The 27,254-nt window shown below is 72.2% G+C and overlaps 1 protein-coding gene across 5 annotated transcripts; it reads left to right on the top strand.

Moving 5' to 3' along the window:
• The first annotated feature begins 1,627 nt into the window (after positions 1 to 1,627).
• On the top strand, positions 1,628 to 27,191 carry GPSM1 (G protein signaling modulator 1). 5 transcript variants are annotated; one of them, XM_036022426.1, is made up of 14 exons: positions 1,628 to 1,882; positions 9,474 to 9,695; positions 10,243 to 10,378; positions 10,604 to 10,746; positions 11,231 to 11,354; positions 11,559 to 11,674; positions 12,299 to 12,454; positions 13,469 to 13,577; positions 14,804 to 14,927; positions 19,759 to 19,829; positions 20,656 to 20,835; positions 24,079 to 24,235; positions 24,614 to 24,822; positions 25,199 to 25,539. In XM_036022426.1, the coding sequence occupies exons 2-14, from the start codon at positions 9,475 to 9,477 to the stop codon at positions 25,451 to 25,453; spliced, it is 2,001 nt and encodes a 666-aa protein (XP_035878319.1). In that variant the 5' UTR covers positions 1,628 to 1,882; position 9,474; the 3' UTR covers positions 25,454 to 25,539. The 5 variants fall into 5 exon arrangements, with proteins under 5 accessions (XP_035878319.1, XP_035878317.1, XP_028371665.1 ...); XM_036022424.1 differs by lacking the exon at positions 1,628 to 1,882 and adding an exon at positions 2,804 to 3,006 and having other exon boundaries at positions 25,199 to 25,532; XM_028515864.2 differs by lacking the exons at positions 1,628 to 1,882; positions 25,199 to 25,539 and adding exons at positions 2,807 to 3,006; positions 25,682 to 27,191.
• Positions 27,192 to 27,254: the final 63 nt, after the last annotated feature.

Below are 27,254 nucleotides of genomic sequence, written 5' to 3' on the forward strand. Positions count from 1 at the left end.
GAAACCAGGGTCTGACCTCAGCTGCCCTGAGGCCCAGCCCACACGGGAGGGGTGTGCCCACCCGGCCGGATGCCGGCGAGAGCTCGGTGACGGCGGCAGGCACGTGGCAGGTCCCCGCAGGTAGGGCTGTCATTGCTGATGAGTCCCAAGGGCAGGGTCCTGGCTGTGCTGACGCGGGCCCTTGGCGCTCCAACTGCAGCTGGTGGGTGCATGGCGGGGGCGGGGGGGGTGCCTCCGGGACCAGCCAGGCGGCTCCCTGCTCGCAGCTGGGGCCCGGAGGGATGGGCGGGGTGGGAGACCGAGTTTCTTCTCTCCGATGCTCCCGTGGGGGCTGAGGCCCCTCCGGGAGGGATGGAGGGGGTGCTGGCAGCCCCCCGGAGCCCTCTGCTCCACCTGGGGCACAGAGCACTTCGGGAGTGTACAAGAAAGGCTGCAATGAGGCGCCCACGGGCGCACAGGCTGTGCGTTCTGGGCGGGGGGAAAGTAGGAGCATTGGGGGAGGGTGAGCAGGGTAAATGGGGGGCCAGGTGGGTCTGGCACCAGTGGGAGGCAGAGTCAGGACGGGTCGGTGCCCCCCAGGAGCTGCCCAACCCCCAGACCCATCTCCCAGAGGCCCTTGCTCTCCGTGGACGGAAGGCTGGGTGGCCACGTGGGCCATGCGTGCTGGGCCTGTCCCCTGCCCCTGTCCCACCTCCCTCTGTGGGTCCCGCTGCTGGGAGAGAGTCGGGGCTCTGGGCAGGAGGAGGCCCCTCTCTGGGCAGTGGGGTGGGTGCCCCCACCTGGCCAGCAGGGCTGGGCTCCTGCGCACAGGCGGTGCGGCCCGAGGAGCTGGCACCCCGAGCTCTTCCTGCGTGCGGGCTCGGCGACCCTGTCTCTGTCCAGACCCCGAGGCGCCCCACCGCCCCTGTGGCACAGGGCCTCGGGACCTGTTCACCGGGGACAGAACCGCGGCTCCAAGAGGGACGGCAGTTTGTGCAGGGTCACCCAGTGTGGGGTCGGGGCGGGGGGTGGCCCTCAGTCCTGCCCGGCCTGACGCAGTGCCCGAGCCTGGGGCCCGCTCACGGCACGGTACCCCACGGTTCCGGGTCCCCGGGGAAGCTCTGGTATGAGCCTGACACTCTTCTAGGCCAGAGGCCCCAGGGCCCCCGTCTCCCCCCTTCAAGGCAGGGAGAAAGAAGACCCGCTCTCAGCCACCAAGCTGTCCCTCACTCTGCCATCACGCCATGTTTGTCACAAGGGCCTTCATGGCACCGGGCACCCGGCCACACACATGTGCACGTGGAAGCTCACACTGACGGCTTCCTGGGGACGCTGAGGCCGGGGCAGCCTGGCCTTGCCAGTGATGCAGCTCAGGGGGCACCCCCAGGAAGCAGGCAGGGGGCTGCCGAGGGCAGGGGGCCGGGACGGAGCCTCCCCCTTCCCCCGCTGCACCGCCCACCCTGCAGGGGCCAGCCGGAGGCCAAGGCCAGGAGCAAGGCCTTTCCCGGCTGCTGCGGTCGTGGGGGGAGGGTGCGCGGGCCGGCGGGCTGCCAGCTCCGGGCGCAGATGGCCCGGTTGCAGGCCGCCTCTCGGCCGCAGGAGAAGCAGAGGCCGGGCCAGCAGGCCCTTGTTCATCCGGCGTTTATTTTCGGTCCCGAAGCCAGAGTCCTGCGGGCTGCGTGCTGCCGGGAGCCTGGCTGGGAGGCCTTGGCGTCCTTTTTCTGACCGAGGGCAGCGCTCCAGGGAGGGGCTGCAGTACCCCGGCGGGGGGGGAGTGGCCCCCTTCCCGCGGCTGGACACGTCCCAGTCCTGCTCCTCCGTCGCAGCGCCTCTCCGGGGTTCGGAGTCTCCTGGCCGCTTGCGGAGGGTCTGGACTGAGGAGGGGGCAGGACCGAACCAGAAGGTGAGAAGGTAAGACCGGCGTGTGCCCTGAGGGCCTGCTGGGGGTCCCCCACCCCCAGCACCCCGGAGCCGGCCCTGCCCCCCGTGCCGCGTGGAGAGATGCCCTGGAGCGGGGCAGGGCCTGGGCGGGTGGATGGGGGGCCTCTTCTCCCACTCGGGCTCTAGGAGTTCAGAGGAGGAGGTGGCCCGGTGCTGGACGCCGGCCGGACCGCGGGTGGGCTCAGCTCGCTGCACTACCCGCATCCTTCCAAGTTCCCCCGCCACCCCCACCTCGCAGACGCGGCCTAGGTGCAGAGGGCCACTCGGCAGCTGAAGGTCTCCGTGGTGAGGAAAAGGGGGGACAGGGGCTGTGGCTACCCACAACTTCCCGGGTCAGGCCACACACACCCCTTCCCCCTCAGCCGCTCCTCCCAGACCTGTGAATTCACTTCCACGGGGGACAGAGCGCGCGTCTGTGACCAGCCCCTGCACCCCGGCCCCGGGAGGTCTCTCTGAACTAGGCAGACGGGCTCCCCAAGGCTGCAGCCCACTGCCAGTTTGAGCAGGGGTGACTCATGGGGGGGCTGGACCAGGGGAGGGGGCAGAGGACCACCGAGGCCCGGCGCCTGCCAGACAAAGGCAGGGGGCTTTCAAGGAGCCCCACGTGGGGGGGGGTGGAAGGAAGGGGGTGGGGAGGCCAGCAGGGCCCAGCGGCAATGTCCACGCCAGGCCTCGGGCCCTGGATCCCGGAGGGGCTGGGTCCGGGAGCCGGGGGTGGAGGTGGGGGCTCACTCCAGCCCTCCGACCCGCCGCATCAGGCCCCGCCCCTCGCGCCGGCCGTCCCCCGCGGGCTTCCTCTCCCCGCCCCTCCCCCAACGCCCGGAGAGAGGAGGGACCGGTGACATCACGGCCAAGGCGGGAGGGGCGGCGCCCCGCGCACATCACTTCCTCGGCGCCTCCGCCGGCGGGCCAGGCGGGCGGACAGTGGACGGAGGAGCGCGAACGGCGGACTGCGGACAGGTGGCAGGCGCTGGGCACTGCGAGCGAGGAGCGTGCACCCGGCCCTCGGAGACCCCGGCCCATGGCCGGCCCGGCCCCGCCCGCCGCCGACGAGCTGCCCGGCCCGGCCCGGCGCCTCTACTCCAGGTGGGCTGGGCGGGCGGCGGACGGCGCGCGCGCGCGGGCGGCGAGCAGCGGGGACCGGGCGGCCCGGGAGGTGGGCTGCCTGGAACAAAGGCGGCGGCGGCGGCGGCGGCGGCGGCGGGCGCGCAACGTGGCGGGTACTCGCCCTCACCGCGGGGTGATGGGGATGGGGGCGCAGGGTTGGGGGCGCAAGAATCGGGGCGCCGGAGGTGCTAGAGGAGGGCGCCCGGAGTGGGGGGCTGAGGGTGTGGGAGCGGGGCGAGAGGGCGGTGCTGCGGGGACTCGGGCCTCCCAGGCCCGGGCGAGCTGGAGACCCGCAGAAGCTTGCAGACCAGGGGTGGGCTGCTGCCTGCCTTACCCCACCCCTGGTGCACAGGAACCGGCTGAGGGACTGGCAGGCGGGCTGCCCCGCACAGCAGGTGTGGAGGGGACGGCCAGGAGCTCCCCTCCCAGGCCTGGCGTCTCCTCCGCAGGGCCATGGCCCAGGTACGGGGGGGGGGGGGGGGGGCGGCACAGCTGCCCGGAAGACCTGGCTGTGTCGTGGGTAGGGTGGTCTGCGCCCCAGCAGCCCGCCTGGCGCCCGTGCCCGGCAGATTGCACCGGGGTTGGGGCCGCGGAGCCAGCTGGCCAGGTGGGTGTGTGCCCGCACAGAAAGACACCTGCCTGCGGGCAGATTCTTGGGCTCAGCACCCTGCGCTCGTCAGGGACGACTGGGCGGCCCTGCCCAGGGCTGCGTGCCTGCCCGGTGACTGCAGGCCCTCAGGGCTGTTCCACAGGGTGATGTCCTGGGCCCGGCTCAGGCGGGTGCAGGGCCCTCCCTGGGGGGCCAGACCCTGCCCACCTGCTCAGGTGTCCTGCTGAGTGGGACAGGCATGAGTGTGGGGCGAGGCGGTCGTGGGTGGCAGCTCCTGGGGGCAGCCTGGGCTCCCCTGGCCCCCCGGCTGCGGAGCCTTCGGGGGCCCAGCCAGGCCGCCCTCAGCAGCGGGCCTCTGCCGTGTGGCCGCACGTGGGGCACGGGGGTGTGGTGGCCGCTGGAAGGCTCGCTGCCCCTCCCCTCTGCGGCCCGGTCCCTGCTGCCGGCCCGAGACACAGCCCCCATTGTGTGGTCTGCAGGACTGAGCGCAGAGCCCCCGGCCTGGCCCCTGGGCCCCACGCTGGCAGAGGGCAAGGGAGGGTGAGGGCCTGCGGGTGGGTTTGCAGGCAGCTGGCGCTGGGGCTTGCCTTAAAGGCCACCCCCACGGCGCCCCCCCACAGGACCCCCAAGGGATGGAGAGCAGTTCGGGCAGCATGTGCCCCGGGGTCGTCTGCCTGACAGGGGGTGGGGGTGCTTTGTCCCGGAGAACGGCAGGAGTCAATCTGGCTGCCACCGGTGGTGAGCGTGTCAGAGAGAGACGCAAAGAGGGAGGGCGGGCTGGGGGGCCTAGCACAGCTGAGTGTGGGGTCCTCGTCAGCCTGGCAGTGGCTCCGCGGCCTGACGCGGGAGCCCTGGGTGTGGGCCGGTGCCACAGCCCAGTGGGGACACATACCAGGCAGGACCTTGGCCTGTGGGACGGCTCCGAGGGGATGCCAGGAGAGGCCTCGAGCTCAGCCTGGCCTCCTTGCGAGCTGAGGCCCACGCTGAGCTGCACTGTGGGCCGGGCGGAGATCTGGGCTGTGCAGCCCTGAGATTTCTGTGGGCCCGGGAGGAGGCCCGAGGGGGGTTTAGACCCAGCTGGGTAGCCGTGGCCAGGGGTGGGCAGGGCAGCTCCTGGTCAGCGCTGTCTTTGGGAGGCTGTCAGGAAGGGGTGGGAGGCAGGCAGGTGTGGTGGGGGCATCCTTGTCAGGTGGGGCCACGAGGCAGGAGAGGAGGGGACTGTGTTTCAGGGGACGGCTGGGGGAAGCCCACCGTGACGTGGCGATAGGGCGACAAGACTGGCCACCGGGAGTCCGTGACCCCTGTATTGGGCGGCGGGAGCTTGGCAGACAGAGCCCAGCCCCCAGGCCGCTGCGGTCTGGCCCTGGCCAGCGAGGGGTGCTCTGGGCAGACACTGTGTTGGAGCCCGCACAGGTGCGCCAGCTGGGGTGCACAGGCTGGCCGGAGGGGCCGTAGGGGCCGGAGGCTTTGGGCCGGATCCCTCCCGGGGGGTGGAGGACTGGGGGTGAGCATTTAAGCGTCTTTTTAGCCAGATGGCAAATCCCAGGTGGGAAGGTTGCTCCCTGCCGGGGTGTGGGCGGTGAGGCTGGCAGACAGAGCTAAGACCGCAGCCCTCGGGGCCGGAGGACACTGGCCAGCCTGGCCCCGGCCTCATACTCTGGGAGCGGGGCTCTCGGCCGCCCTTGCGGTGGACGGGCCTCGGGGGGTGAGCGGCAGTGGCAGGGAGGTGATGGGGCGGACACCCCGAGGCCCGCGGAGGTGGTGTGTGGACCGAGGTGCGGGGCAGCGGGCCTTCGGGCCGGGCGACACCCCCCAGAGCGCAGGAGAGGGTGGCCTGCAGCGCAGGCCTTGGGGGTAGCGCTGGGCAGCGGAGCAGGGGCCCGGGGTTGGTGTGGGCGTGCAGTTTGAGGGCTCAACCGGGAGCTGGGCGCAGAGGAGGTGGCCCGGGCCCTGCCCCCTCAGCGGTGCTGTCCTGGGGGGGGACAGTGGCATTGGACCGGGAGGCCTCGGGCCGGGGAGCAGAGTGCCCGGCCTGGACTCCCTCCGGAGCAGAGCCCGGTGCGGGCGGGTGGCCGGGGCCTGGTCCCCCAACCTCGGCGTCTGCCGCCCAGCCCCTTCCGAGGCTCTGTCCTCCCAGTCCTGCCCCCAGACCTCACAGGGCCCTCGGGTCCTCCAGCCCCCCCGCCAACCCTGCTCACCCCTGGGCCCTGGTGTCTCTGTTCAGACCCCAGGCGGGTCTCGGGGGTGGAGCACCCCCGGCTCTCCGGGTCCCCACTCCCGGAGCTGCTCCTCCTTCCCGGTTCTGTGGTTCTTGGCTGCACGGCCTTGGAGACCCCCCACTCCAGTGCCCACCACTGAGAAGACCAGTGGCCAGTCAGAAGGGGCCACTCACGAGTGGGGCACAGAGGACCTCTGGGAGGGCATCGGGTCATCCTGGGGGCTGCTGGGTGGCCTGGGGAGGGAGGTCCAGAGAGACCCGCTTCTCACCACCATTGCACCCCGACGGCCTGGACGGACTGGGGGCCCAGCGGGCTCTGAGCCTCAGTGGCTGGACGTGGGCACCCACCCCCCACTCCAGGGGCCCCTCCCGCCGCCCAGGGAACGTCAGGTCGGCCACCACCTCCTTGGCCACAGGTGGCTGGGGGAGCCAGGAGTCCAGGTGGCTGGGACGTTCCAGGGGAGGACCCAGGGTGGAGGGCAGCATCTGTGCCCTGCGAGCCCCCTGCCTGCCACCCTGGCCCTGGATAGCCCCCCAGGTCCCGCTTGGAGCTCCTCTCGGGGGGTCTGGGCAGGGAACCCTGTGGCCCCTAGACTGTTGGGGGCTCCAGCACACACATGATGGCCCGGACTCACACTCCACATCCGTTGGCCCTGCCTCCACTGAGCCCGCGCACTCCAGGTGCCGGGCCGGGCTTCAGGCCTGGGGGGGCTGAGGGGGGACACCGTCCGGCTGGGGTAGGACCTCTGGGGGGACCGGGACAGGCCGGGCACAGACCCAAGCCGGGAGGAAATCCCGGCCCTGCCCCAGCTGGGCCCTGGAGGAAGGAGGGGTGGGCGTCCCCAGAGTCCTGCAGGACTCTGCCCTGCCGGGCACCCCCCACCCCCTCCCTTCTCCCCTCACTCCCCACCGTGGGCCGGGCCTCCTTCATGCTGAGTGACAGCCATGGCCCGGAGCTGGCCTCAGGTCAGAGCAGGACAACGGTTTGTCGGGGAGTTTGTCGCCGCCTCTGCGTCCTACTGCGTGCCAGCTCCTGCAGGGACGTCCTCTGGGCCCCTCCCGGCCGGGTCCGCCCTGTGACGGCGCTGATCCCCAGCTCTGAGCTGCCCTTGATCCCCCTGATCCCCCTCAGGCCCCGGGAGCCCCAGCGGATCTGCCCGGGGACCTGGGGTCCCCTCTGGCCGGGGCCTCCAGAGCCTGCAGCCCACCACCCTGGGGCGGCGAGAGGCAGGGGAGCCCCAGGTCCGGTGCAACCCCAGGACCGGCAGCCAAGGTGGGGCGAGGGCTGGCCGGCAGGGTGGGGGAGGCTTGGAGCCCGGCCATGCAGGCTGCCGCCGCAGAGGGCCAGCCCGCGGCCCTGAGCTTGGCGGAGAAGGCGGTGTGCAAGCTGGTGTACGGCGCCCCCCGGCCCCGCCCCCTGCTGCTGCCCGTGGGCCTGGAGCTGTGGCTGTACGTGCAGAAGATGCGCAACCTGCGGAGGAGGAGGTGCGGGGTGCCGGGGTGGGGGAGAGGGGGCGGGGGCCCGCCCAGAGCTCAAGGGGCCATCGGAGGTTTTGGAGTAAGTGTGCTGGCCAGCAGCCCGTATCAGACCCTGCCCCCCAAGTCTGCATTCGCGATAACGCCCCGTCACGGTGCCGCCCACCCCCTTGATCTCGGGGCCCAGGCTCCCACGCTGAAACCTTTGCCCTGAGACGGATGGGGGGCCTCCCGGGGAGCGCCCAGGGTTCAGAGCCCACGTCCCTTCCACAGTCACCGGGGCAGGGGGCCGTTCACCCGGGCCGCGGGGCAGGGGCAGGCAGGCCCTAAGGAAGAAGCCCCACATGTGGCCCTCAGGGCTAACCCCTGACCCCGGGCCACACAGGCCCTGCCTGAGTCTGGGGTCCCAGGGACCAGGCCCTCTGTTCGCCCCGGGGAGGGGGAACCCGGCTCCCCGGGTGGGTGCCCTGGTTCAGGGAATTGCGGCTGGACGAGGGGCCTTGCGACAGTGGGGGGCTCCACAGAAAAAATCTGTGACCTTGTGGGGCGCCGGGTGCAGCCGCTGGGGGCGCTCTGCTACCCTTGCCGGCCGCACTCGGGGTGCCCTTGTTGCTGACGGCACAGCCGCAGAGCGCGTGGCCTGCGGCCCCGCCAGAGGGGGCTTTTAAGAGTGGCTGGCAGCCCTGTCCTCCATGACTCTGTCTCTGGAGGGAACTCATGGGGCTCCCCAGTGACTCCCGATCACTCCGTGTGTCTGACGACGCAGCGAAGGGGCCGGTGCCTCGGGCTCGGCGGGTTGCTGGGGGGTGTTTTTAGTCACTCCGAGGGTTTCCACGAGCCCCGGGACCCCGACGCAGCGGGGCTGAGACGAGGACATTGGGGGCTGGCCTGTGGCTGCCCAGGGCACAGCTGCTGCTTTTCCAGAGTCCCCAGCTCCTCCTGCTGCGGGGTGGCACCGCCGCTGAGGCCCAGGGGCCCCCCTGCCCTCCCTCCCCGCCCTCGGGGCAGCCTCCAGCTTGGGGTCCCTGTGTCCCCAGCACATCTGTGTCTGGTGCTGACTGCCCTCCCGCCCCAGGGCAGGCAGGGCAGTGGGTCAGGCCCTGAGCCCGGGGCCCACACGACCCGCTGGGGCAGCTCGGAGGAGGCTGAAACCCTGGGGAAACGTGTCGGGGCCCCCCAAAAAGGGAGGCCTAGAACCCCCAGAACCTGGGCTGCGGGGTTGGTCCCAGAGGGTCGGTCCTGGGGCAGACGCTCGCCCGACAGCTGTGCCCTGGGGACAGCTGTCCTCGGAGGCCAGGCCCCACTGCAGGGTGTGGCTCTGGACCCCAGGGCCAGGGGCTTCTGCTCTGCTCCAAGGTGGGGGGGGGAACAAGGAGCCAGCATGGCCCCCGGCCAGGGCGTTGGGTGATCACGCAGGGCTCTGGGCTGTTGGGGTGGGGCCGGGTCTGGGGCAGGACCCGGGGGTGGGTTTCCAGGATTTGGGTTCATCTGGGGCTCGGTTGCTCCCACGGCAGCACCGTGGGGGGGCTGGCTGGCGCTTGTGGGAACAGCTGTTTCCCAGGCCTGTCCTGGCCAGCAGCCAACGTGCTTCTCAGACTGGGTTGTGGGGCAGGAAGGGGCTGGGGGCTGACTGACCTTCCGCTGCGCCCCCCGTGCCCACTGAGAACTTGGAGGGTACGCCCCCCAACCAGGGTTGCAGACCGGGGGCGGGGCTGGGATCAGACCCTGAGCCTGTGGCCTCGGCCAGCTCACGGACTCTCTCTGAGCCTCGGCCGTTCTCCGGGGGACCAGGGCTGCCCCGGACGGCCATGCCTCTCGGGAGGGTGGTCTGCCAGCCTCGGGCGGCCCCTCCCCGGGGCGGCTGGCACTTGGGGGTCGGTCGGCAGTGTTCGGCACTCTGCCACGGCGTGCCTCAACGTCGCCCCCCAGGGGTCCTGGGCCCCGGCAGCCAGGCGGTTCAGGCACAGGCAAGCCGCACGGGTGTGCCGCCCCCAGCACCTGCCTCCGGGCGTTCACCCGATGACGGCTGTAGTGGTGGCTGCAGGCGTGGCACAGGCCACAGCTGGCCGGGGACCGCGGTCCACGGGGATGGCGCGGGGGCGCCCGGGTGCCCAGGTGACGCCGCCCCCTCCCCCCACCCAGGATGGAGGCCTCGTGCCTGGAGCTGGCGCTGGAGGGCGAGCGCCTGTGCAAGGCCGGCGACTTCAAGGCGGGCGCGGCCTTCTTCGAGGCCGCGGTGCAGGTGGGCACGGAGGACCTGAAGACGCTGAGCGCCGTCTACAGCCAGCTGGGCAACGCCTACTTCTACCTGAAGGAGTACGCCCGGGCCCTGGAGTACCACCGGCACGACCTGCTGCTGGCCCGGTGAGCCGCGGGGGGGAGGGGCACGGGGGTGGGGGGTGGGCAGGGGCTGGGTGGCACCCCGTCGAGGGGAGCAGCAGTCACGACAGGAGCCTGGTGGCGGAGCTCTCGGGGTCCACGGGGGCCTGAGGGAGGGGCTGGGACGTGCCACTGGGAGTCCGTGTTTCAGCCGAGACACCGGCGAGCATGTCTGTGTGTGTGTGTGCATGTGCGTGTGTGTGTGAGCACGGGCGTGGCCCAGGGTCCGTGCCCCTGTGTCTGTGGGGCAGTGTGCAGGGTGGTAGCCCCCCCCCCGGCTCCACCCGTGTTCCTGGCTGTCCCTGTCCTGTTCTCCTCTGGCCTCCGAGCCTTTGCCCGTGCTGTTTCTTGCCGGGACACCCTGGATCCGTGAGCCCCAGCATCTGCAGGGGCCTCCCCCCGCCTGGCTCAGTGAAGGGGGACCCTGAGCTGTGTGCACTGGGGTCCTTCCAGGGCCCTGCCCACCTCCCCGAGACTCCCCCGAGCTCTGCTCTCAGCCCGGCCCTTTCCCCTTCCCCTTCCTGCCCTGCAGGACCATCGGTGACCGCATGGGGGAGGCCAAGGCCAGCGGGAACCTGGGCAACACGCTCAAGGTCCTGGGCCGCTTCGACGAGGCTATCGTCTGCTGCCAGCGGCACCTGGACATCGCCCAGGAGCAGGGGGACAAGGTGGGCTGCCGGTCCCGGGGCTGCCGCCCCCGCCTGAGCGTGCGGCCCTGGCGGTGCCCCCCAGGTTCTTCCCTCCGGAGCCCCAGGGACAGCCCGGAGCGGGGGGCGCACCCGCTCTGCGTGCGTGTGTGCCTGGGGGGTGGTGCCCCCACCCAGCGGTCCCCGGCCGGGGGGCTCTTTGGAGTTACGGGCTCGGAGGCGCCCCAACCTCGGTGCCGCCCGCAGGTCGGGGAGGCCCGGGCCCTGTACAACATCGGGAACGTGTACCACGCCAAGGGCAAGCAGCTGTCCTGGAGCGCCGAGCAGGACCCCGGGCACCTGCCGCCGGACGTTCGAGAGACGCTGCGCAGGGCCTCCGAGTTCTACGAGTGAGTGGGGGGCGGGGGCCGTCTGCACGGGTTCCACGGACACGCGCTGGGCCCCTGCTGCCCGCGGCACAGCGCCCACGCCTGGCCCGCCACACCCCCCACCCCGAGGCCCCCGACTGTGTCTGCCAGGCTGGCCCCCCTGCCCCAGGGCCTGCTGGGACAGCGTCAGCTCGTCCGTGACGGAGCAGAGACACGGGGAAGCTGCTGACCAAAGCCCACTGTGGCTTTTAAAGCACGCGAGGCTGGAAAAAGGGCTGGGACGTCGGGCTGAGCCCCTGGGTGCCGGGAACTCTTCCCGCTAGAACAGAGGCTGTGCCCGAAAACTTGAGTCAGGGCTGGGGGCAGCCCCCGACCCGAGCCTGGAGCTTGGATAGCACCGAGCAGTGCCGGAGTGAACAGGCGGCCCCGGCCTGGGGGGGGTGGGTCCCCGGGCCCTGCTTCCCTCGCACCAGGAGGGCGCGGCTCTGAGGGACTCGGCCCCCAGGAGGAACCTGTCCCTGGTGAAGGAGCTGGGCGACCGGGCGGCCCAGGGCAGGGCCTACGGCAACCTGGGCAACACCCACTACCTGCTGGGGAGCTTCGTGGAGGCCACGGCCTTCCACAAGGAGGTGAGTGGGCGGACGGACAGCGGGGGGTGGGGTGGGGGCAGCGCAGGGTGGCCTGGACAGCCGCCCCGGGCTTTGTCTGGGCTCGGTCCTGGGGCTCCCGGGGCTGCTCCCTCTGGGCACACGGACCTGGGGACGGCCACCCTGGGCAGGGCGGGGTCGCTGGGCCCTAGCTGTGTGACCTCCGCTGTGGATCTGTGTCCTCAGCGCCTGGCCATCGCGAAGGAATTCGGGGACAAGGCAGCCGAGCGGAGAGCCTACAGCAACCTGGGGAACGCCCATGTCTTCCTGGGGCGCTTCGACGTGGCCGCCGAGTACTACAAGTGAGCCGTGCACCCCTGCCAGCTGCGGGGGTGGGGGAGGGGCGCCCGAGGTGGGGTGTGAGTCTGACCTCCCAGGATCCCCAGGGGCTGGGCGGATGGATGTCCCCAGCCACCCCAGATGGGCACATGGCCGGCCTTGGCTGGGGGCCTCCCGGTGCAGGGTACTGGGGGGACCCCGGGGAGGCATAGCTACCCCCATGTGGACTCAGGAGTGCTAAGGCCCTCGCGGGCTCCCGGGGTCCCTGCCTTGGGCCGGGACGCTTGCTGGGCCCCTTGCCTTCTGGCCTGTGGAGCAGTGGCACCGGGCAGAGACCGGCTCAGGGGCACCGGGTCCAGCCCTGACGCCCCGGTCAGGGCCCTGAGCCAGGTGTTGCCATCCGGGGTGCCCCACGGACAGGCAGAGACTCAGGAGGGTGAGGTGACTGGCCAGTGTGGGCAGAGCCTGGTGGGGCCTCCGTGTCTGCCCCCAGCTGTTGGGAGCTTCGGCCATCGGAGGGAGGGGACGCAGCCAGGCCCCACAGACACCCCGGGGAGGGGGGTCCTGGGGCTGGAGGCCTCCGGGCGGGGGCTGCTGCCCCCACTGCTCGCTGTGCACCCCCGGACCGGAGCCGCCCCCCCCCGCAGGAAGACGCTGCAGCTGTCCCGGCAGCTGAGGGACGCGGCCGTGGAGGCGCAGGCCTGCTACAGCCTGGGCAACACCTACACGCTGCTGCAGGACCACGAGCGCGCCGCCGAGTACCACCTGCGGCACCTGCTCATCGCCCAGGAGCTGGCCGACAGGTGCGCGCGCCGGGGCGTGGGGCGGGCGGACGCTGACCCTGCCCCCTGCCGCCACCACCACCCCGGAGGGCCCTTGGCAGTCCCTGCAGGCCAAATCGCAAGCTGGTGACAGAGGCTGAGGCCAGGGCTCGAGGCCCTGCTCTGCCGCCGACCTCCAAGTGGCCCTGAGCGTGGGGGCCCCGCCTGGGCCCCAACTTCCGTCGGTGGGCCACACCGCCCGCTGCGTGGGACTGGCGGGGTGGGGGGGGCTGGTGGGCGCTGAGATGGCTGCTCGCACTGACCCCTGGCACAAGCTGGTCCAGAGGTCGCATCCCAGCTGCCTGGTTCATCAGCCCTGTAAGTCCCCACCCCACACCTGTGTAAAATGAAATATCAGTCTCTGGAGAGGCAGGCAACCTGAGGAGTCCTCAGCACGCTGCCCTGCACACCGGTCTGGGGGGGGGCGTGGCCGGAGCAGGGGGCTCAGAGCCGCAGGCCATGGGCTCTCACGGGGGGCGAAGAGGAGGGCTGTCCTGAAGTCACCGGCCAGGAGGCACTGTTCCCCACGGGCGGTGGGACGCCTGGGGACGGGGGGTGGCGATGGTCAGATTGTGAGTGCAGGCGCTGCCCCCGAACCGCGTGCCCTAGAACGGCTGCGCTTGCGTTAGGCGATCTCCACCCCAACCAGAAAAATTCATGACCCGGGGGACGAGGGCCATCCCTGTCCCCAAGGTGAGGAGGAAGCTGTAGGGGTGAGAGCCTGGCTGGCCACTAGGGGGCGAGAGAGGCCACTGGGAACCCTGGCAGCCCCAGTCTGTGCCTGGGGTGCCAATGCCACTCCGTGGCAGGCCGGCCCTCCCCAGCCCCCCTGTGGCCCCACTTCCTCTGTCCCCCCACGACCTTCCTCTGTCTTTTCCACTCCTGTCCCGCGCTGGGCCTGACCACCTGGAGGCTGGGGGCTTGGCTTGGCCGGGCTGGCGGGCAGGCCGGTGGGTCTGGGCGAGCAGACGTGACCTCGGTTTCTCTCCCTGGCAGAGTGGGCGAGGCCCGGGCCTGCTGGAGCCTGGGGAACGCCTACGTGTCCATGGGGAGCCCGGCGCAGGCCCTGACCTTCGCCAGGAAGCACCTGGAGATCTCCCAGGAGGTGAGTCTTGCCTGTCCCCCTCGGCCCCGGCCGGCGTTGGCGGCCGCCAGCACTGCCCAACCTGCTCCGGGCTGGCCGGGCGCCTGGAGTGCTCCGGGCTGCTCCCGGGCCGTCCCTGTGTTCTCTCCGGTCTCCTGCTGCTGCAGGTCATTGGGGGGGGGGGGGGGGAAGCCGGGGGCCTGTGTGCTGCCCCTGCGCTGTGGGTGCCCTGCTGGCCGCCCGCAGCCGGGTCCTTCTGTCCCCAGAGGAACTGGCCGGGCCGAGCCTCGGGGATGCCCGAGCTCACCACCCAGGGTGGCAGTGACCTGCCAGAGGCAGCCAGAGGTGCTCCCCACAGCCTCTTCCCCTGGAAGCGCCCCCTCCCCGCAGCAGCCAGACGCCTTCCTGGGGAGGGTGGGCAGGGTCTCCGAGGCAGAGCCCTCCGGCTGCGGCCAGGGCAGCCCCTGGTCGGGAACTGCAGGGCTGCGCGGTGAAGTCTGGGTCCCCAGCTCCTGGCCTGACCTTTCCTGACCTCCCCCCTTCCTGATCCTTGACCCACCCTCCCCACGCCCAAGGAGCAGCACCCGCAGCAGGGCCACGTCACCTCCCCCCAGCACACTCCCAGTGCCCCCCGGATCCCACCACAGCCCTGTGTCCATGGGTGGGTGGGGGCCACAGGTGCCCAGGTGGAGGAGGGAGGGGCAGGAGAGCCCGGGTCGGGGAGGGCCAGGCCTGGACAGCCCCCCTCGGGGGGTCGGCAGGGCAGCCCCTTGTCTGTCTGAGCACGGGCAGGGGTGCGGCAGGCCCCTGGGGCTCCGTGCAGAAGTCCTGCCGGCCTGCCCGTCCTCTGGCCTGCTCCCGGGCGGTGCACTCCCCCTCTGCTCCGAGCCGGGAGCCCTGGGCCTCTGCTCCGAGCCGGGAGCCGGGAGCTGTTGGCAGAGGGGGGCGGCGGGGGGTAGGAGCTGGGAGCCTGGCAGGCACCTGAGGGGTGGACCCCAGAGAGGTGGCGGCCTGACCAAGCAGGAAGGTGCCCAGGAGGGAGGGCCCCGCTCCGCCCAGGGCCTGGCTGCTCGAGGCCCCGAGCCTTCTAGGGGGGTGCGGGGGTGGTCTGGGTGTGTGCCACTCCCACCTGGAGACAGACCCCCAGCCTCACCTCTGGGTGCGGTGAGGCCCGGTTCCCTGGGAGCCAGCCCCACGGAGCGCCTCCCATCCCGCCCTCCCGCTGACCAGCCCCTGCCCGGCCGCAGATTGGGGACCGGAACGGGGAGCTCACGGCCCGCATGAACGTGGCGCAGCTGCAGCTGGTGCTGGGCCGGCTGACCAGCCCGGCGGCCGCCGAGAAACCAGACCTGGCCGGCTACGAGGCCCAGGGTGAGTTCCCCGGCTGGGGGCAGGGAGCCGGTTCCCCGGGGGCTCGGACCGAGGTGGGGATGCTGGGCCTCGGGTCAGGCATGTGCCAGGAGAGCCGCCCGGGGTGGGAGGGTGTTGGCTCGTGCAGGGGCCGGGCCGCTCCTTGGCCCCCAGGTTGACGGCCCAGTGCCACCACGGCAGACTGGAAGAGGAGGACAGAGCCCTCACTGCTGCACCCCTGCTGGGGCTGAGGGCCCCTCCTGGCTGGGGCTGGGTCTGGGGGACCAGAGTGAGCGGGGGCTGCTGGGAGGAGGGGGGCTGAGTCAGTCAGAGGGGTCCCAGGGGCGTGCATCAGGCACTGCTCAGGCCCACGTCACTTTATGACCTTACCCCTCACGGGCTGCCGGTCGCCCCGCACAGGCCGGTGATGTGTGTGCAAGGACAGCGTGTTCCCTGCAGAGCAAACCGATTAATCCACTCGGGCTGGGGCTGGGGCTGGGGCTGGGGCGACACCCCAAGGTGGTTCCTCTGGGCTGTGGGTGGGTGCCAGGCAGGCTCTCGGGGCAGGGAGGTAGCTGCGCCCTCCCCACCCACACGGCTCCTGGGTGTCTGGGGAGTCTAGCCCCAGTCTCTCCATGGCTGTGTCCCCGGAGGGAGGGGGGTGCCCACTCTGGCCTGGCCTCCAAAGCCCCCCGGGTTGCTGGGAGCTAGGCCAGGGAAGTCCGTGCCGGCTGGTGGTGCGTCCCCAGGGTTTCCGGCGACGGCCTGTCACCTCCCCACTCAGACGGCTGAGGACTGAAGGGTGGGGGCAAGGGCCTCTGGGACCCTCAGCGTTCCCGTTTTGGGGGCGCTGTGGTTGAAGGGGTGGGATGGGACGCGGGCCCCAGGAAGCAGCAGGGCAGGGTTCTCCGAGAGTGGGCCGCACTGCCCAGAGCCCCGGGCTCTCGGGGGCCGCCCTCCGGGAGCCCCGGCAGCAGGCGGCGGGGGACGGGGCTGGGCAGCCGCCTGGAAAGGCTCCCGGGGAGGCACGGCCCAGCCCCCATCTGTTCTCCCCACGAGAGAGGAAAGGGAGGTCGAGGGGGGTGAGCGTCCGGGCTGTGCGGGAACAAGGGAGCCTCTGTGCTCCGCACGGCGGCTCCTCTGCCATGCCGGAGCCTGGACCCTCCCTGGCCGGGGCCCCCAGAAGCCAGCCTCCCCAGCAGGCGCTGGGGACAGGCCATCCTCCTGGGAGGGCGGCGGCCGGGCAGTCTGCCCGCGCCGGAGGAGGCGGGTCTGGGGGCCGGCAGCCCCGGGAGCTCCGGCTCGGGCATGCGGCTGCTGGAGGCAGGCGGGCGCCCCGAGTCCAGGCGGCCCTGGAGGAGACCCCCACTCAGGTGAGGCTGGCACGGGCAGCGCCTCCTGCAGGGGCAGCGTCATCCCCTCCCCCGGTCACTCGGTGCGCACCGAGTGGGGGGCGGGGGCAGGCGGGCGGACTGGCCCACTTCCCAGAAGCCAAGAGCTTGTCTTCTGGAAACTGTCCCTCGGTGGTGAGGGGACGGGACGGGACAGGACAGCTGCATATCCGGAGCCTGTGGGTTGGAGGGGTGGGTGGAGGGGGAGGGGAGCCCCTGGGAGGGGCGCGAGCCCAGCCCTGTGGAGGGTCGACTGTCTCTGGGGAGGAAGGAAGCCCTGGGCCGGAGCCAGGACGATGCGGAGGAATCCAGCAGGGAGGGAGCGGCAGGCGGGGTGGGCGTGGCCTGCGGTGGGCGTGGCCCGTGTGGTGGGCGTGGCGGTGCCTGGCCAGCTGGGGACCAGGCCCCGGCTTTTCTTCCCGGTCTTGACACAGACGAGGGTCCTTCCTGCAGCCGAAGGACCCGGAGCTAGCTGCTGTTCAGGTGACCTCCCGGCCCTCTGGGGCCCCATCCCAGCAAAGAGGCCCCCTGAGCGAGTCCGGGAGGGTGGGGCCCCTCCCTGCCACTGCTGTCTGGGCCCAGGTCAGTCCCAGGTGTCCTGGGGGCTCCACCCGTGCCCTTTGCAGCGGGCGCGCCTGGCGGGTGGGGGTCCAGCGACACCCCAAGGCATGGCTACTCAGTAAGCAGAGGGAGCCGGCCCAGAGCCCTCTGTCAGCTGTCACCCTGCCTGTCCCTGGGGGCCTGGGCCTGTCCTCTGGCCCACTGGGCGTGCGCTGCTCCGGGCCCCCTCGTCCTCTGGTCCCCGTGCAGGCTGTCCCCTGGACACTGGTCGGCCCCGCCGAGGGGCTGGGGTGTGTGTGGAGTAACGTCCGTGGGGCAGGCTGCGCCGTAGGCTCCGGCCCTGGCTTTGCCGCGTCCTGGCCAGCTCAGCGTCTGGAACCAGCTGCACCTCCGTGTCCCTGTCTGGGAGGCGGGCCCATCGGCCGTCCTGGGAACAGAGCCCGGCAGGGACGAGGGCACAGCTCTTACCCCTGAGGAGGCCAAAGGTTCGGACACCCCAGGGCCCACCTGTGCGTTCAGCAGCCACCTGTGCCCGGCCAGGATGGTGCGGCAGCGGGGGGCCCCCGCAGCCTTGCGTCTGCCCCTTCTCCAGCCTTTGCCCTCCTCGCTTAGCCTTTGGGGGCGAGCCTGACTCTGTGTAACACCTGCCCCTCCAGGCTCTGTGACCTTGGCCAGGTGGGTGCCCTCCCAGAGCCCCAGGGTCCGCTGTCTCGGGAGGGTGGCCGGAGGGACAGTGCTCAACAGACACCAACCGCCTGACCACATCCTGGCCAAGCCCCGACGACTCCCAGGGCTCCGGGGCCACACTGGGAGCACGCCAGCGGCCAGACGGGCAGAGCTGGTGGTGGAGCCCGGGTCCCCAGGGCTTTGGAGGAAAGAGACGGGGGAGGGGAGGGGGGTTGGTGGGGATTGGTGGAGTGGGCTTCGCGGAGGCCACCGTCTCGGTCGGCTCTGGCTGCAGGACAAACACCGCAGGCCAGGTGGCCGCAAGGACAGCTTTTCCTGCGTGGGCTGGGGGCTGGGGGCCGCACTCGGGCGCAGCCCTCGGGGATCTGGGGCGGGCTGGCCTCCGGGCTTGGCTGTCGGGTGCGGTGCACGGGGCGTGGGAGAGGACAGCGAGCGAGCTCTCCGGTCCATCTCAGAAGTCTGCCCATCCCAGCAGCAGGCCCCGTCCCGCGCCCTCGGCCGACCCTGACCCGTCAAGGCCCCGCCTCTAACAGCCTCACACTGGGGTTTGGGCGTCCGTGTGCGACAAAGACATCCAGCCCCTCACAGGCGTGTCCGAGCCAGGACTGGAGGGAGGGGAGGGAGCAGGTCATGAGCTTCAGTGGGGGACCAACGGGGCAGAGGCCCCAGGCAGGGGCCGGCGGGAGCAGGGGGGGCTGTGTCTGGAGGGGGTCCGGCCTGAGTAGGGAAGGGGTGGCGGGGGGGCAGGACCAGCTCAGGGAGGGCCTTGTGGGCCCCCACGCAGCCCTGAGCGGCAGTGGGGGGGTGGGGTCTGCCCTGTACCCCAGGGACCTCTCTGGCCCTATGGGGAGAAGGGGCTTTGGGGCCAGAGCCGGGCAGACAGGCCCCGGGGAGGTGGGGAGGGGTCCGGCTGGGACCGGACATCGGGGTGTCTGGTGGGGCGGATGCTCCCCATGGCGCTGGTCAGCCGTGGGCTGGGTGGGGCGGTGCTGAGGGAACTTTCCGGACCTCGCCCTCGCGGCGGGAGGGGCGGGAAGCCAGCCTGCGGCGCCCATGCTGAATGCCCCCAGTCAGCCGAGGGCGCGGGCGCTGGAGGCCGCAGCCGAGGGGGACTGGGGTCCTCCGCAGACAGAGGGTGCATTTAGCCCGGCCTGAGGGCCCGCCGCCTGCCTTGGCCGTGAGGGGCCCCGCCCCGGGGCCGGACACTGCACGCACGCCAGGGGCTGCCCAGCCTCTGCTGAGGCCGGGGACCGGGAGGACTGGGCAGGGCAGGGGCGGCCCTGTGGGCCCCCAGCACACAAGGTGGGTCGGGGGGCAGCAGAGAGAGGCCCAGCCAGGCCCTGGTGGGCACTGCGGTGAGGAGGGGCCTGCGTGGGGCTGCGCCCTGGCCCCTTGGCCCTTCGGCCTTGGCACCGAGACGCCCCGCCCCGCTGCCTGGCATGGCGCACGGCAGAGGGAGGGGCCGTGCCGCCCAGTGCTGTGGGGCTCGGGGAAGAGGGGTCGCGTCCTCCTAACAGGCTGCGAGGGGCAGGGCCCTGACCCCCTCTCTGCCCACGTGCTTCAGCCCCACGACCCGGGGTCAGGCCTCTGCGCTGGGGCAGGGCCCTGCTCTGGGGCAGTCGGGGCGGGGGGAAGGGCGGCCCACAGGAGCCCTTCTGAGTCAGACCCACAGGAGCTGGCCGGCTGCGTCCCGTGAGGCCGCTGCAGCTGCCCCCCACCCCCGGCTCCCGGGACAGCAGCCCCCGAGGGGCACAGCCGTCCCTTGCAGGCACTCCCTGCCCCAGCCTGCAGAGGGCAGTGGGACGGCGGGGGACGGAGGGAGGGGGACTTCCTCAGAACCTGGGGGCCAGGACAGGGAAAGGGTGGTGGCACGTGGGCCCAGCCACATGGGGTGGGGGGTGGTCTCTGGCTTGGCGCCCCGGCGCAGCTGAGTGTCACGACAGGAGCCCTGCGTGACTCTGGGCTGGCCCAAGTAGGCGGGAGGAGAGCCGGCCCAGGACTCGTGAACTGGACCGCAGCCAGGCTCGGCCCGGGCCCTGCAGGTGCACCGGGGTGGGGGCACGTCAGCCTCCCTCCACGCGGGGCGGGGAGTGCGGGCTCGTCAGCCCCCGGGCTGTGGGGTGCAGTACCAGGGGCCTGGCTCCTCGTGGTCGTGCCAGCGGCCCCGGGGCCGGGGGTTGGCGGCGGCAGCTGACCGAGCCCCTCCCTTCCAGGGGCCCGGCCCAAGAGGACGCAGAGGCTGAGCGCGGAGACCTGGGACCTGCTGAGGCTCCCCCCGGAGCGGGTGAGCGGGTGTGGGCGTTTGGCCGGGGACACCAGGGCCTCGGCGGAGCGGTGGAGCGGCGGAGCACGGGCCGCGGGCTAATGAGGCCCCTGCAGTGTTTGCGGAGCTGCCACCCTGCTGCCCACGTCATGTCCCCGCCATGGGGGACAGATGGGCCATCTGCCCCCGTGGGTCTCCCAAGAGGCCCCAGGAGGCCCGGGAGTAGCAGCGCCTGCTCCCTCCCAGTGCCCCCAGGGTCCTGCCTGCTGTCTCTCTGGGGGACACGCCACGGTCCTTACACCTGTGGGCCCCTCTGCCCCTGCCCAGCCAGGTCCCCGGGGTCCCGGCCAGCTCCCTCCCACGAGGAAGCAGAGCTGTTACCGGTGAAGCTGCCCGCGCCGCGCACGCCCCAGATGGACTCGGGGCTGGGCCGATGGGGCCCCGGGCCCGCTGCATACCTGCCAGGTGGTGCGGTGCGGCCCTGGGGAAGTGGCCCGACCTCGGAGCTTCTGGTCACCGACTGCAGTGTCACCTGGCCTTGGTTACAGACCTTTATGGGGTGGGGGGGCTGCTGGGAGACAAGGCTCGGGGTCACCCGCAGTCACCCGTTGCTTGGTGGGTGACACCGGAGGGGGCAGGCGCCCAGCCCTAGCCCCTCCGGGGCCCCGCTGTGCCTCTCACTGCCTGCCCCCCACGCCAGGCCCTCGCGGTCCTCTCTTCCTCCCGCCCCTTGGGCCAGAGCGTCACCGTGTGTGTGTGAAGTGGGGGTGACCACATCCACCCGGCACCCCCCCCCCGGGGTCCTGGGATTGCTGGTGAGCCCGCCCACGCCTGGCCTTCTCCCCAGGAGCAGAATGGGGACAGCCACCACTCCGGGGACTGGCGGGGGCCCGGCAGGGACCTGCTCCCCCTCCCCATGAGGAGCAGGAAGTACCAGGAAGGGCCCGACGCCGCTGAGAGGAGGCCCCGGGAGGGCGGCCACTCCCCCCTGGACAGTGCGGACGTCCGGGTGCAGGTCCCTCGCACGGTAGGTGACTTCTCTGTGGGCTCCAGCCGGGAGCCCGGTGGGGCCCCTGCCGCCGCTGGGCGGCCGACGTGGGGGCTGTTCTGAGGCTGGACGTCATGGCCCTGGCTGTCCCCGGGGCCTGGCGGGCAGCGGGCGGGCTGGCAGCACAGGACAGGTCCTGGGGGCGGCTGGGGGACGCAGGTCCGGACAGCACTTCGTCCTGAACACGGGGCGGCACCCAGGGAGACGGACGAGTGGGGGACGGAGGGACAGGGCCCGGCCTCTTGCGGCCTGGCAGGTATCCTGCTGTGCCCGGGAGCCCGACCAGGCTCTCGGGAATGGGTCAGGGTTCAGAGGTCAGCCCAGACCCCCCAGAACACCTGGTCCAGGCCCCTGGGGATCAGTCTAAAACAGCCCCCTCCGAGGGCTTGGTCAGCACCTTCTCAGCCTGTGGTCAGTGATTCTTCCACCCTGGTGACTGCTTCCTGCCCCCCGCCCCCCACAGCCCAGGGGCGGGGGTGTCTGTGCCGACCCCAGGCAACCCCAGGGCTGCCCAGCTGCCAGGCGGAGGCAGACGGGGAAGGGATCCCTGCACTGGGGAGGGGTGCCGGCTGCCCCCGTGGGTGGGGCAGTGCTGGCTGTGGCCGGTGGCTGGGGCAGGGCCTCCCCTCGGCCCAGGGCGGGCCGTGCGGTCTGAGTGGCCTCCAGCGCTGCCTCAGGACAGGCCGTGGGGGGCAGGGCTGGGCCAGCCAGGGCCAGGGGCAGCCCCCCCATGCTGGGGCACTGGGGAGCCACGGTGGGCTGAGCGTCCCAGCCACCAGACCCCTGACCCCGGCGCCCCCCACAGAAGGAGGCATCCTCCGAGGGCTGGGTCCGGGTGGCTGGCTGGGGCCCTTCCGTTCCTGGGGCTCTGAGCTCACCACTCCTGCAGGGCTCTCGGCTCCTCCCCCAGATGCTTCCTGTGGTCATCAGCCCTGCTGGTCAGCCGAGCTGTGAGCAGGGAGAGGGCTGTGAGCAGCGAGAGGGCTCTTCCCTGGAGGCCCGGGCTGCACGGCCTCCAGAGCAGGGGAGGGACACGAGGGCGGGCAGCTTGAGGTGAGGGAGGGCCCTGGGGCCAAGGGGCCCGGGCCCAGGGCTGGCAGAGGCCGGGGGCCTGCTGTGCGGGGAGGCAGCCGTGCTGAGGGGGGCCGACTCCCAGAACGGGGAAGGCCCTGCCCGCCCAGCCTCCCACGGGGCCACCGCAGCCCCAGCGCAGGCACCGGCCGACCAAAGGGCCAGCTCTCCCTGGGCCGGCTCGGCTCGAGAAAGAGGCCGGTCCTAGTGTGTGTGGGGGGGCTCTCCCTCCGGTCCCCACCCCCCTCCCCCTTCAGGTGTGACCGCCACGGCTGAGAGCCAGAGCGCTCGGAGCTCAGGGAAATCTGTCTCCCGGGGTTATGTTTACGAGCACGCCTGTGTGCGTGAGTGAGTGACGGAGTCGGTGCCGGCGGGCGGGGACGGGGAGGGGCCCTCCTCCCCCGGGCCTATTTAAGCATCCAGCCAGCAGGGCCCCGTGGGGCTTGTCGGCGAGGCGGCGCTGGGTGCCACGGGCAGGGTAGTGGCGTGGGCACCCTGGCGTCCTGCCCGGGCTCCGCGAGGCCGAACACCCCGACCGGCGCTGGGTGGATCAGCGAGCTGCGGACCCGGCGTGAGTTGGGGCCGGACAGGTGGGGGCCGGGCCTGTGAGAAGCTGGGCTCAGACAGCAGGCTCCCCTCCCCCCCCCCGGGGGCTGCGCAGTGGGTGGGCGGACAGCCCAGGGACCAGGGTCAGGGACCAGCAGTCAGCCTGGAGCGAGGCCCGCTCCACCCCAGCTGCCGCCCCGCCGCCTTTGCCCCTCCCCTGGGTTCTGGGCGGCTGGGGGACCAGGATGGCACCTGCCCCGAGGGGCTGGCTCAGCAGGCCAGGGAAGGGCGGGCCGGGGCAGCCGAGGGGTCGAGAAACAGGACGGAATTCTAGCAGGGGGGACCAGAGTGAGACCTGAGGAGGGGCTTGGAGACCCCCGGGGCCGGATGGACCTGGGCTTTGGGGCAAAGGAGAGGTCGGAGCACAGGGGTAGCCCCCAGGTCCCATCCTGAGGCCCCGGGGGCTGCCCTGAGTGAGGGTGTGGGGCCTCCGAACTGTTGGGACTCTCTGGTCCCGGGTCCCCAAGGGAAACGGCAGCCCCTCCTGGGTGGCCCCGGGCTCCAGGGTGGGGGCTGCCGGGCCCAGGCCTCAGGCTGGACATGGACAAAGCCTGCTGTCCTTTGCGGCTGCCCCTTGAGCTCTAGCCCGGGGAGACTGGGGGAGGGTCGGGGTCACAGCTGTCCTGGGAGGGTCCTGGCTCCCTTCACCTGGCCCGCAGCCCACCTCTGGGACCCTGAGTTGGGTGGCGCTGTGCTCACCACCCCCAGCTGAACTGTCGTCCCCCCGGCCACCAAACAGCCTGGGAGGGGAGCCTGTGACCTGCGGGAGGCTGCGGGGGCGGGGGGTGGGGGCGCCAGGCAGCCCCAGTGTGCACCCAGGCCACCCGGCCCAATCCTTCCCCAGGAGCCCTCACACTGGCTGTCCCCCCCCTCCGCCCCTCCAGGCTCTGTGGGGTTGGGGGCCTCATGCGGGTGTGTGCACTGGGCCCTGGGGGGGTGGGCTTGCCCAAGGCCCCCCTGCTGGCTGGGACTAAGCCAGGCCCAGTGGCCCAGCCTCCCGTCTCCCCCCTACCCCCCTCCCTCCAGAGCTGTGGCCTCCATGGGCCACCCTGCCCAGGTACCCTCACCCCACCAGTGGGACGCGCCTGGGCCCAGCTGGGTCCCCTGAGGGCCAGCCCTCCCTGGCGCCCGGGCTGCACTGACAGTGTCTCCCAGGGCCCGGGCAGTCCGGCCGCAAACCCACCGCCCTCAGCTGTGTCCACATTGGCACTTGCTGCCCCGGGTCCTGGCCCCCCCACAGCCGCTGTGCTCTGGGCCTGTCCCTGGTCCAGGACCTTGTAAACATGTTGCCCGCACCCCTGCTTGCGGTGGGACAGGAGGTGGTGACCACTGACCTGGCGCCGGGCTGGCCCAGGGTCACCACTATGAGGAGGGGGAGGAGCCCGCTGCAGAGGGGCCCTTGGGGGGCCCCGGCAGATGATGACGAGGCTCCTGACCTTAGCCCAGGTCGAGCAGCCCCCTCGGCGGTGTTCGGGGGTCTGTGAGGGGCTGGGGACTGGAGCAGGGCCACCTTCGTGGCCAGTGCTGACTGCCCCCACCCCCCAGAGTGTCCCCCGGGCCCCCTCCTCCGATGAGGAGTGCTTCTTCGACCTGCTAAGCAAGTTCCAGCGCAGCCGCATGGATGACCAGCGCTGTCCGCTGGAGGAGGGCCAGCCCGGGGCCGCCGAAGCCACGGCCTCCCCCGCCCTGGAGGAGAGGGTTGGTGAGTCCCCCCGGGCCCCTGACCTTGACCTTGAGGGGTGTGGGGCTGGCTCCACGCCCCCATCCGCTGCAGCGCCCCGGAGCTCCCGGGGGGCGGTGCACACCCACTGCAAAGTGCCCCTTGTCACCGGGGGCTCCCGCCCCCGCCTCGCCGAAGCTGCACCCTGGGGAGCCTGTCACCCTCCGCCCGCCCACCGGAACGCAGGGTGTCGGGAGCGTCACTGTCTGGGGCTGTGGAGGGAGGGGAGGCGCTCCACCACCTCCCGGGAGCCCCCAGAGGCGGGGGCAGGGCCCTCGGAGGGCCCCTGCGGCAGCCCGGCCGGCCCCCCCCCCCCCCCCCGCCCCGAGGGGAGCCCCGGCTGACCCACTGCCCCCACAGCCCGGCCCCCGCTGACGGCCTCCCCGCAGACGGAGGAGCTCTTTGACCTCATCGCCAGCTCCCAGAGCCGGCGGCTGGACGACCAGCGGGCCAGCGTGGGCGGCCTCCCCGGGCTGCGCGTCACCCGCAACAACCTGGGCCACCTGCGCGGCGACGGGGACCCCCAGGAGCCCGGGGACGAGTTCTTCAACATGCTCATCAAGTGCCAGGTGGGCCTGCACCTCGGGGGCGGGCCCGGCCCGTCGCCGGCCGGACTGGCGGGCACCCCGTGGGGAGAGGGGGGACTGGCCGGCTGTCACCCAGTGCCCCCGGTGGGAGGGTGGGCGGGCCCTCCTGTCAAGGCCACCCCGAGATGTCCTCAATTTGGCTGTTCTACAAAGCTGAGGGGTTACCGGGTCCCCGAGGCCATGGTCTGGGGGATCCCTCTGGCCCTCCCCTCCAGCCGGAGAAGACCAGGGGCCAGCAGCACCCTGGTGTGTGTGTGGAGGGGGGCCTGGGCCAGCAGGCAGGCGGGGCTGGGGGGTGTGCAGCAGGCCTGCTGTGTGGAAGCCGGGCAGCATGCAGACCTGCCGTCCATCCCCACAGAGGACAGGAAGGCGCGGCCCTCGGTGGGCCCTCGGAGCCCCCAAACCGGCCCCGACCGAGAGCCCCCAAGCCCCCCGTCCACACGCACGCAGGCTGCTGGCCCGTCTGCTCCAGACCCTGCGGAGAAGCCCACCTACCTCCTCCGCCCCTGCGGCCCACCAGCGTCGGCCCCGGCCCCGCAGGGGGCCCCGGGGGGCTCCCGGGACCTCGGCCTCTGGCAGCTGCAGCCCCCCGCCCCGTCCCAAGGGCCCGTGACCTCACTGCCGTCAGGGTGGCCTCGGAGCCTCCCCAGCAGCTCCGTCTCCCTGATGGGGCATCCCACATGCAGCCACTGTTGTCCGACCTGCCCTTCCGGGTGGGCTGCTCCTGGGGTCGGGGCCCCCCGAACTGACTCCCAGGCAGGTGCAGGGAGGCCCGAGGTGGCCTGACCCCCCTGTAACCCCGAGTGGGGCTGGTGCCGACCCACACATCCGTGTCTGCCAGTCCTCCAGAATCGATGACCAGCGCTGCCCGCCGCCCGACGGGCTGCCCCGCGGCCCCACCATGCCGGACGAGGACTTCTTCAGCCTCATCCAGAGGGTGCAGGCCAAGCGGATGGATGAGCAGCGGGTGGACCTCGCCGGCAGCCCCGAGCAGGAGGCGGGCGGGCCGCCCGAGCAGAGGCCGCAGTGCCAGCCCGGCACCGGCTAAGGCCTCTCGCCCCCCCCCAGGCCCGCCCCGCCCCACTCCTGGGTGCCCGGGGGAGTGGCTGGAATGGTCCGGGATGCCCACGGCCAAGGCTATGGCCGAGGGCAGGCTCTGAGCCCCCCCGCCCTTCCCACTGAGCCGGACGCTGGGCACACCGCCCCCCACGGCATCCCCCCCCCGGGGTGGCGGGCTGGGCCAGGGCTGGCGTTTGGGGAAAGACACACTGTCCTGGGCTGGCCCCACGTGACACGGTACGCAGCTCCCTGCAGGCCTGCCCGGCCCGGCCCTGCCCCCACCCCGCCTGTGCCCCCCCCCTCCCGCCGCCGCCCCGGGCCTTCAGCTTGGTGGCCCTGACCGAGGTGCTGTCCAGACTTTCTACGCCTTCCGCCCGCCCCGCCGCTCCGTCCTGCCCGGCCAAATGTGAAAGCCCTGTTGCCCCACCACACCCCCAAGGCTCTCTGCAGACTTCCTGGGGCCACCGGCGACACAGGTCTCTGTCCTCCCACGGCTGTTGCCAGGAAGGCCCGGCCCCTCGCCTCCCCCAGAGGGCCCCTCCCTCCCCCCTTCCCTCCTTCCCAGGCCGGAGGAGGGGGAACAGGAAGGCACCCCAGACCGCCTGCAGCGGAGGCAGGCTCCCAGGGCCCCCGGCCCCACAGTCCTGAGCAGGCAGGGGCCCCGAGGGGAAGGAGGGGGAAGCAGGACATTCCTCGGCTCCGAGGTCCAGCCACAACGGGACCTGGTTCCGGAAGGCCCCCGCCGCCAGGATGGTGACGGCACGAGGGGTCCGCACGGCGGCCGTCGGCAGTGTGGGGTCGGCAGGGCCGGGCTGGCTCGGCTCCGCCCTGGGTGCCCTAGAGAGGACCCAGCTCTCCCTGCCACCAGCTAGGGCTGTGACATCCCTGCTCTCCCATAGTGGGGCGGATCTGGTCCCTGAACACGCAGGTCGGCCACAAGGACTGGGCAGCAGACAGGCCTCCTGGGGACAGTGGCCAGCAGCTCCTGGCCACCCGCAGCGCCCTCCTTGCTCCCAGCCCCACGGCCCCCAGGGCACCGCCGCCTCCTGTGGGCAGCAGCCTGCCGGACCCGCTCCGAGCACACAGCCTGCAGCCCTGGGCGAGGGGCCCCCGAGGGCGGGGCGGGCAGGTGTGGGGTCTGGCCGCAGGGCACAGGCTCCCGCTCGGCCGCCGGAGTACTTGAATGTACATGTGTATTTATTGCCCTCGCGTGTTTGCCACGTCGTGCGTGGGTCCTTCCGACCCAAGAGGTACATTTGTTTTTCTGGAAAAAATAAAGTCTGCCAAGTGAGTGCTGTGGTTTCAGGGTTAGGCCGGTGTGGTGGGCTAGCCCGTGGGCGCTGAGGGCCAAGGCT

This window comes from Phyllostomus discolor, chromosome 3, assembly GCF_004126475.2.
Source record: "Phyllostomus discolor isolate MPI-MPIP mPhyDis1 chromosome 3, mPhyDis1.pri.v3, whole genome shotgun sequence".
Taxonomy (NCBI): domain Eukaryota; kingdom Metazoa; phylum Chordata; class Mammalia; order Chiroptera; family Phyllostomidae; genus Phyllostomus; species Phyllostomus discolor.